Source organism: Colletes latitarsis, chromosome 13 (genome assembly GCF_051014445.1).
Source record: "Colletes latitarsis isolate SP2378_abdomen chromosome 13, iyColLati1, whole genome shotgun sequence".
NCBI lineage: Eukaryota > Metazoa > Arthropoda > Insecta > Hymenoptera > Colletidae > Colletes > Colletes latitarsis.
Window position 1 is genome coordinate 15,268,363 of NC_135146.1, and position 8,766 is coordinate 15,277,128.

Consider the following 8,766-nt stretch of genomic DNA (forward strand, 5'->3'; position numbering starts at 1 on the left):
TAATTTTTTTATAATAATGGTAGGTTCTGGTGACCATCGTATTTTTGGTTCCTCGATAATGAACCTCGCAATCGGAAACAGAAATCGATAAAGATTCTTTTCCCTGAAATTGTAAAGAGCGTCGACTTGTGGTTGCTATCCCAGAACCAATCAGATTTTTGTACAATGCGCATTGTTAAAATTTCAAATCAACATATCACGGTGTATAAGACAAGGATTCTTGGTTAAAAAGAAGGAAAAAAAAGTGAAAATTGTGTGTTTTTGTACAAGACTTAAAAAGTACCGAGTGTCTTGTGCCAGTTGCATCTGCAGTACGCGTATCAAAGTCTTTATAAGAAAATGGAAGGTTAGTAAGAAAAGGTTATTCCACATTTTCTATTCGTTGGATCGTGAAAAATTATTCTCTCATTATTATCGTACCTTAAAGTTTACAAATGAACCAGAAGCGACTAATGTATATAAAAAGAAAATAACTTTGTTTCTTCTTACGTTGTCGTCTATCTGTAATTTGGAAAGAATCAGTGGATACTTGCGTAGATACATATCTTACGTTACGTGCATATCTTGGCTAAATTTTATCAAGTATAATAATCTGAAGCGGAAATTTGTATATTTCGACTATGTTTCTGTGCTCGTTGCAAACAGCTTCCAATAATAGACAGAAGAAGAGAATATGATAATATGGAACATGATACCTTTTCGTAAATTTCGTTGGAAAGTCTCGTAGGTATGTACCACATATGAGAATCCTCCGTGCGTAGAAATGAACGACTCGTCGAGAGTAAAATTGAATTTTCTATTCGAGTAAATAAATTTGAAAATAATTTCCGACGTACCGCGTAAGATGACGATTAAAGTTAACGAAAGTCGAAAGTAAAATACGTATTTATTGTAATATTTGAAGAATTGTTTCGGTACATATCGGTGTGTAATGTATTATTGTTAAAGTTTCGATGATTGTGCGTAGAAGAAGGGACGCTGAAAATGATATTTGTTAAACGTCTATAATTTCTAAATAAATACATACACGTATACATTTGTATAACGTAAGGAAGAAATTGTATAAACAAGTACTATATGTATACATAATATATACTAATCGGAAATTTGTCGAATTACCGTGACAATATTCTGTTATTTTCTTTCCAGGTAAAAAGAACGAAACGTTACGTCCGAGGTTGAGTGATTATTTGAACGAATAAGAATAAAGTGATAGGATCGATGACATAGGCAGCAAAGTTCCATACTACCATCTTCCCTTCGGTATTTATCCTGCAACGTAAGTCGTTCAGTTTGATTAAAATTGGTTTTTTTGTAAATAATGGTTGGTAAAGTGGTCAAGTCCGTAGACTGCGATGCTTGGAATCGAAGGTGGTCGGTAAATCCGGGTGTTTGTTCGTCTCGCAAGACCGACAACATCTTCTCCTGAATCCCGGGATGTTGCAATAGCGTTTCAGGCTCGGTATAGAACAGAATCGATTCTTGTCTCGCCAGCAACGAGATGGAAATTCGATGGCCCTGGTTACGTGTCCATTGCAAGGACGTATCTCGGTCTTTACCGTAGGCCCGTTGCAAGCGTAGAACGATTCTTTATCCGGAGGGATACATCTAGCTATTCGAGATTGTACGCCTTTTACGTTACTCTTGGAGCACTGCGTACAAAATAAGATTTTAAATAGGGACGGGACTGTCGAAGCTTCGCAATTGGAAAACGTTATTCGAAAGAATTTCAATTTGCTCTTTTTCGTCTGGTGTCGTATCGTGTAAATAGGAAAAAATAATTCCTTACCAAAGACCAATCCGTAAAAATCCAACGTCCGGGACAGGGAACCCTATTGCATTCTCTTTTATTTATAGGCATAGAACTGGTTTTACATATAGACGGCTGTACCATCGTTCGATAAATTTCTAATTCGTTATTTTTGTTGACGTCCGTGCCGTTGAACTCGGATCGCATGCAATAAAGCTGTCGCAATTGAATACCAAAACTTCCACACGTAGCCGAGCATCCTTCCCACGGACCCAGTAGCCATTTGAAACTGCATCTGTGAAAAATGCTCTGTAATAAATAAATTTCGAACATGGAAATTCTCTGTTTAGTAGTTGCGATGGATATTTTTTAATCGAAATTTTCTACCTGAAAACGTTGCATTTTTCGATCTGCTGATTCGGTTTCGTCGTCAATGGACATTTCCTTCGCGAAACTATTCTTCCGGTTTCCTCGTCTTTACAGACTATCATCTTTTGACGCGTTCCGCCGCCACAGCTCGCCGAACAAAAACTCCAACTGCCAAATAACCAAACGTATCTGTTTTTTCCATTATTTTCGTCGCGATTTAACGAATATTGCAAGCCAATTGCAACCGACATCCCGTGCTTCGCGATAGCTTCTGGTACCAAGAGCTATAAGGAAATGAAATTTAGGCTTGAACTTTGATATCGAAACGAAATTTTTTTACCAAAATGACCACGTCTTCGGACGCGGTACCAGCTGCTTTTACAAAGTACGAGTTACGAGTATCGCGTTTCTCGATTCGAAACGCAGCACCCTGTACAATCATCGAGTTCCGTTTATGGGGAGTAAAATTATCTTGCACGTTTCTTCTTCTTCTTCGTCCATCCCCTATCACGATCGTTAGATTGTCTCGGTGGAAAGACGGGCTACCGAATACCGTGATATTCATAAAGAAATTGTGAGCATATCTAGGTATCACAGCGACGCGCGTTACTTCTGCGAAACAATAGAAATGTGAGGGATGGCTCGCTGACTTTTACGGAAACTTTATCGGCACTGACCTCGACGAAGCTTTCGCTGAAACTTGCTGATTACATTCTCGCAGGTCGAATTGTCCCCGTCGCATACTCCGCACATATCAAAGGCTTTCATCGAACCTAAGACATTGTCGCATCCTCGTTTATGGCACTCGCCCTGCGACACACAATTTTATCGATCGAATCTCTTTCTTTCGTTTTCGCCCCCCTTAAACATTTTCATATCCAAGTCCATCTATTAACACCGATTAAAAATAATTTCTACGATAATCCGTTATGTTTCTAGTTGGTTTTACGTTACTTGTATGCATATATCCGTGGATCCGTAAGAGCACGGTGTACCGTCGATCAAATTTTTCCTCGAGTAAAATATTTCGCCCGTCTCTTTGGCCCTGCAAACCAATTGACATTTCAAGTTGTTTTGATCGGGTTCGTGCGGTAGCCAAGTCACGTCGTTCTTCGAATTGCTTCGTTCAAGAGTGAAAACATTGCCCGCTTTGGAACATTGTTGCGCTCTGAGGTCGATCGACGTGGAACATTTCGGTAGATTGCAAACCCTACAGTCGTCGTTGGCTCCTGAACAATACTTTCCACCGTAGGCAGGCCTTGGGGAAAAATAAAATATCGTCGTGTACGTTTTACGTTAAGAAGAATCACTAGCTACATACTGTCTATTATTTTTATTTTCACTACTTGTTTAAATATTCAGTTAGTATTACTAACAGCGGTTTGTTACATTTTCGCGTTCGACATTGGACTCCTATTCCGCAGGTCCTCGAACACTTGTCCCAGCCAGTCCAGGCACTCCAACCCCCGTCTCTGGGTTTATTCGATACTATTCCGAAATCGATGGTTTCTTTATTCGCGAACCGACATCGACCGTTCATGCACCACTGAAAACATTTCGTTACAGTTCTGTATATCGAAAATACATGGGTGTTGTTTACCTTGGAGACACCACATAACGTGCCCTCCAAAGGTGGTCCCTTCTTGGTCTTGCATGTTTCAGAAATATTCCTATTACCGCACCACAAGTGAGAACACGGCTCCACTACGACGAAACTCTTGCAAAGTTCGTATCTGTGAATGAATGAAAGTAAAAACACCTAGGTTGTTCGTCCTCGTATACACGAATGATTGTAAGAAACGCACCCTTCGCCAAATTCCATCCGACATTGCTCGTCCATCGTAAAGGTTTCGCGAACGGAGGCTTTCAGGGGCGTGTAAATATCGTGTTTCGGTTTGTTCAACAAGCAAGACCACCGTCTACAAATACGTATGTATATCTATTTTAGCGGTATGTGCACGTGCATTCGAACGAAACGTCTTTTCTCACCTCACTCTGCGGTGAAACTCTCTCTTGGAGCAACTGGACCAATAAAAATGGTGAAACGTGGCGGCCACCATAGGGGCCATCACGCTTCCTCGGGATCCTTCCTCGCTGCAGGCATTTCCGGTGGACTCGTCGCCGTCGTGAGTCAGACCTAGACTACGAGCAAACACAAAGTCGGGGAATAGAATCGTTTAGTTATACTAAAGGAACCCTTTAATTTGCCGATTTTACAATTAACACATCCTAATATCTTTCAAGTAGGAAAGAAATAAAGAGACACGTGCAGTACTCACATATGTGCGAGCTCGTGTGCGACGATAAACGCGCTGGTTAAGCCTTCGTCTCGATTCAAGGCGCATGATCTCGCGGGATCGCATACTCCAGACACGGGTGCGTATCCAGAGGGACCACCGATGTCTAAACGCGTTAACCATATAGCTACATCGTGGTTTACGTTCGCTAAAGACAACATTTTCTTATTCCATTTGTTCACGTTCTCGAGAGACCGTCTGGCATCGCCACGACGGACCTACATGATGTCGTACAACACCATAATCGTAAACAGAGAGTAGAGAATCAGTGTAAACGCGCTTTTAAACATTTCAAATATTATTCTCTCGATAAATTGAAATAACCGTAATTGCTCACCATACTGTCTCGTTTTTCCGCGTATAATATCATTCGCGCTACCACCAACACCATATTTGACTCGAGCGATGGGTCCATGTAAATTGCGCTCACCTAGATTTACAAATTTTAAATAACTCGGATACAAGCAGCATTTTATAATATAAAATACACGTCGCGATAGACGTTGGTCCAAATATTTTCAATAATTTCTCTTATTATTTACAATGTTGAAAAGAGCCAGGATGTATTGTTGCACTCGTATTCCATGGAAATCTACTACGGAATAATCGGCGGCTATTCCGATTTCCAGCCATCGTGGCGACGATTCTTTCGCGTTCATCTTCTTTCCTACAAACGTACGATTCGTATTTCTATTTCTTTGCTATTGGACAAATCAACATTCTCCTCACTTGGTATTTTATTCCTTCGCCACGTAGGGCCCGAAAAATAATCAAGATCCTCGGAATCCACATCGATCGGTAGTTGTTCCATTATGGTATCGTTATATTTTCTCGGTATTTCGTCATCTCTTTCGTCGTACAAAATCAGTTTTTCGGCTTCTGGATATTCCATGTTAAAAACGTCACCCGATAGATTGTAGAAATCTCGAGTATATTCGTTTAGAGAATCGCGCCTCGTTCGTTTTAATTTCTTATCTTGTTTCTTGAATCCTGATCCTTGCATATTCTCTACGATAACATATTACTTTTAATACGCGTATCAATGGGATTTCGTAAAGACTTTGTAAAAAACTATTCTATTCTACGAATTATTATTTGTTCGTATTTTCGACAGAATTTTCTATTAAATCTCGACGCGAGTGCAATTGAATTTTAAATATAGGAAGAACGGAGAAGAGAATTTCACCGTTTTATTAGCATCTCTGTTCAGGAATTTAATCAAAAGATTGTTTAATTAGTTTTTAAGGTATAACTTGCGCGCTTAGAATTTTTCGACTGCATATACATAGGTACGAAATGAAATTCCATTGCAACTCGAGCCACGCGGGTTATGAAGTTGATAATTGTTCGTCGCGTTATGCAATTCCATTGCATAACTAATTATTTCAAGTTTTAAACGATTAGGTGAAACTGAAACGTACTCGTTTGCTACAACTAGTTTCGTAAAATATCGTTGCAATTTACTCGTACGCGTAAGTTTGAAGAAATTCCTGATCGCGTGCAATTTTTCACACGAGTATCCAGTCAAGTTTTAATTGCATTAAAGCGATGCGTCGTGGGTAACAACATCGTGCTGTCGAATAAATTTGTTCCAATTTTCGATTTAAAGTTTAAATAAGGACCACTTTGATCGGAATAACAATTTCGTGGCCGATCAATGTAATTTCGTTTCATTTTATTTTTGAAATGCTTTAAACGAACGTTGATTACCATTTACCAATTTGATAAGAATCAACATTAACGCAGTAAAAGTAATCGAGTCGAGATTTAGAGTCCAGTGAAGGGTTAAAGAACGATCCATCCGTTTCGAGGATCACGTACCATTAACTCGAGTAGTAGGATTTTCTCGTTTCACCGAGACAATGTCCGGAGTATCTTTATAGGACCACCAACTAGCGTACCGTGACTCGTACATGACGTGTTGGCCATTCGTTAAAGGCTGAACGAAAAACGATTTTCGATCCGTCAACACCAGAACGTACATTTCTTGGTTGCAGAGGGTCGCGATGACCAAAGATCGTTTGCCACCCTCCAAACTACCGCGTCGAAGGTTACAGCCCAATTTCGATTGATGGCCCGTGGATCTCGCCTCGGTCGAGTGCACCCAATCCACCGTGAAATTCGACGAAACTGTCAGACGATTATTCGCGATCGTCTTCAACGTCCAATTGCTGATCTCGATGAACACCGGCTCCTCGAGATCACCGTTCTCCTCTTGGACGATCGATCGTCTGTTCCGCTCGTTTCCCTTGGGGATTATACGCGGATAGACGATCTCGTACTCCTGCAAGCTTTCCAGAAAATCGCTCACTCTCGATTTAGTTGCAATCGTACCGAGCAACCACATGGTTAAGAGAAAGCTCGGAAGTTTCGATTGCGTCATGGCTTTTATTATTTAATGAAACTTTAATCAGACGATTGCAACGAGCATGCTCGTTCGTCGATTCGCGTTGCGAACGAACCTTCACAGTTGCATTTCGTTGCATTTCGTTAGTTTGCTTCGGTTATGCTGAACCCGTTTCATCCGAAAATCCAACGTTCCTTTCGGGCTGAAAGTTTTGTAATCTCGTGCCATTGTATTTACAACATTTTCGAATCACTACCTTGGAATTTAATAGAAACGTCGACCAGTCGTTTTTTAGTCGATGCCACCTTGGAACGGACTGTCTCTGGCTGTAATATCTTTCGACATGTCCGCAGAGTAATTATTTCACGGCAAGCAACAATTTAAATGATTCAAATTAAAGGGCAGTTACGCGCAATGCAAGCTCGCGAGAAACTTTACCTACCCACTTTCTCGTTTGAAAAAGAACGCCGGTAACCTTTTAATTGTACCTTGCGATAAACGCGTGGACGACAGTTTCGAGTAGTTGGCGATTCAAGAATAGTATTTTAATCGCGAACGTTGCCATCGGGAACGGAGCAAAAAGTGGAGCGAGTGATAAGAGAACTCGCGCGACAATCACTACACTCGGCACGTTTCTCGCGTTTAACAAATACGACTCGATAACGCGTCGAAAATTCACTCTATCCGCTGAACGAGAGGCTCGTTTCCTTCCTCGGGAATGTGACGTATCATCCGTGCATAATTGACTCGGTAATTCGGAATTACTCGGCTTTCTAAACCAGATGACTGCTCTGAGATGCGAGATGACGCGATCCACCGGCCGATAGAGACCATCGATTTCCTTTCGATTCGATTATTCTGGTAAAAAGTTGCATTTTTTCCATCGATAAGCCAGAGTGAATGGAATATATTAATGGGACGAAGCGGACTCGATGGAAAGGTGTGTATCGCCTACCCAAGGAAGATCTTTCGGTCGATTCGAGGGGAAACAGAACGGCGCGACGCGGCCAAATTAACGTTCAATTAAAGCGGACGCAACGCGACGGCTGACCGCACTAGCTACAACTGGCAGCCACATGGACGGAGAGGAACGTAGCTCGAAACGCAGCTCGAAACGCATCACGAAACGCAGCGCGCAAGTGCATCCAGCGAATTGTGCGTAAGAACGCGAACAACCAACAGCACTTGCCGCCCACTCAACTTGTAATAATGGGCAGCTTTATGTGCAATCACCGAGAAACGAGGATGCCCAGCGAACGCATTCTTCTACCCTGCTGCGTTAACAACAACCGAGCAAAACATTTCCTTTTTAACCCTTTGGCGAGACCAAAGCAACCAACTCGATGCGTTTTTATACATTAATAAAAGCTACATTTTCACCCTGGTCTCGGACTCTCCACGACCTTCTCGGATCTGGCATGATCCTGAACAAAAATCTACCATAACGAGACCAACATTTCGACAAGTTTTTCAAAATACGCCTTTTAAGATCTTCTATGCGTAAGAAATGTGAATTCGAGCATCTCGTCGTCCGTTACTACGAATCGACGAAACTGTCAGCTACATTTTATTTATATGCATACAATGTCGTCCATCGGTATGGTTCGAAAGTCAACGTGTTTACATACATATACATATACCTACGTGCTCGTTCCGTTTGTTTTGTATCCGCGGTTTCTTCCTACCCGAGGTATCCCTATTCCTTTTCGAATAACAAGCTTCGCTAGACGTCGGAGCTTCCCCTACCTAATTCATCACGAGCGTTACCGAATACAGCGAAAGGTCGCCATTTGTAATCGAAACATTAAGCTAGCAACGCGTGCCAAGACGTGCCAGCGTTTCGCGACCAAAGTGAGTATTTCTATCCTATCGATTCTTCCATTATTATTATTAATCGCGTTTTACTTCATTAGAACGATCATTCGTGTATGTAGGTACATACTTTAGTGCGTTTGTGTTTTATTTCTGTTGCAGTCTCTGGTTGGAATTCGACGCCATGGATT

The 8,766-nt window shown here is 41.4% G+C and overlaps 1 protein-coding gene across 2 annotated transcripts; it reads right to left on the bottom strand.

Moving 5' to 3' along the window:
• Positions 1-482: 482 nt before the first annotated feature.
• Positions 483-7,949, bottom strand: LOC143349257 (A disintegrin and metalloproteinase with thrombospondin motifs 14). Of its 2 annotated transcripts, none has more exons than XM_076780357.1 (15): positions 6,238-7,949; positions 5,135-5,424; positions 4,959-5,075; positions 4,754-4,846; positions 4,399-4,634; positions 4,109-4,261; positions 3,925-4,038; positions 3,720-3,852; positions 3,496-3,665; positions 3,074-3,377; positions 2,797-2,929; positions 2,460-2,731; positions 2,138-2,403; positions 1,790-2,045; positions 483-1,652 (listed from the first exon to the last, which is right to left on the bottom strand). In XM_076780357.1, the coding sequence occupies exons 1-15, from the start codon at positions 6,797-6,799 to the stop codon at positions 1,338-1,340; spliced, it is 3,414 nt and encodes a 1,137-aa protein (XP_076636472.1). In that variant the 5' UTR covers positions 6,800-7,949; the 3' UTR covers positions 483-1,337. The 2 variants fall into 2 exon arrangements, with proteins under 2 accessions (XP_076636472.1, XP_076636473.1); XM_076780358.1 differs by having other exon boundaries at positions 4,959-5,083; positions 5,146-5,424; positions 6,238-7,948.
• Between the last annotated feature and the right edge of the window lie 817 nt (positions 7,950-8,766).

Coding starts and splice junctions, on each gene's coding strand:
- LOC143349257 (XM_076780357.1), bottom strand. CDS start 6,799: ATGACGCAATCGAAACTTCCGAGCTTTCTCTTAACCATGTGGTTGCTC. Junction 5,425..6,237: donor TCCTACTACTCGAGTTAATG/GTACGTGATCCT, acceptor ATGTTATCGTAG/AGAATATGCAAGGATCAGGA. Junction 3,378..3,495: donor CGAAAATGTAACAAACCGCT/GTTAGTAATACT, acceptor TTTTTCCCCAAG/GCCTGCCTACGGTGGAAAGT.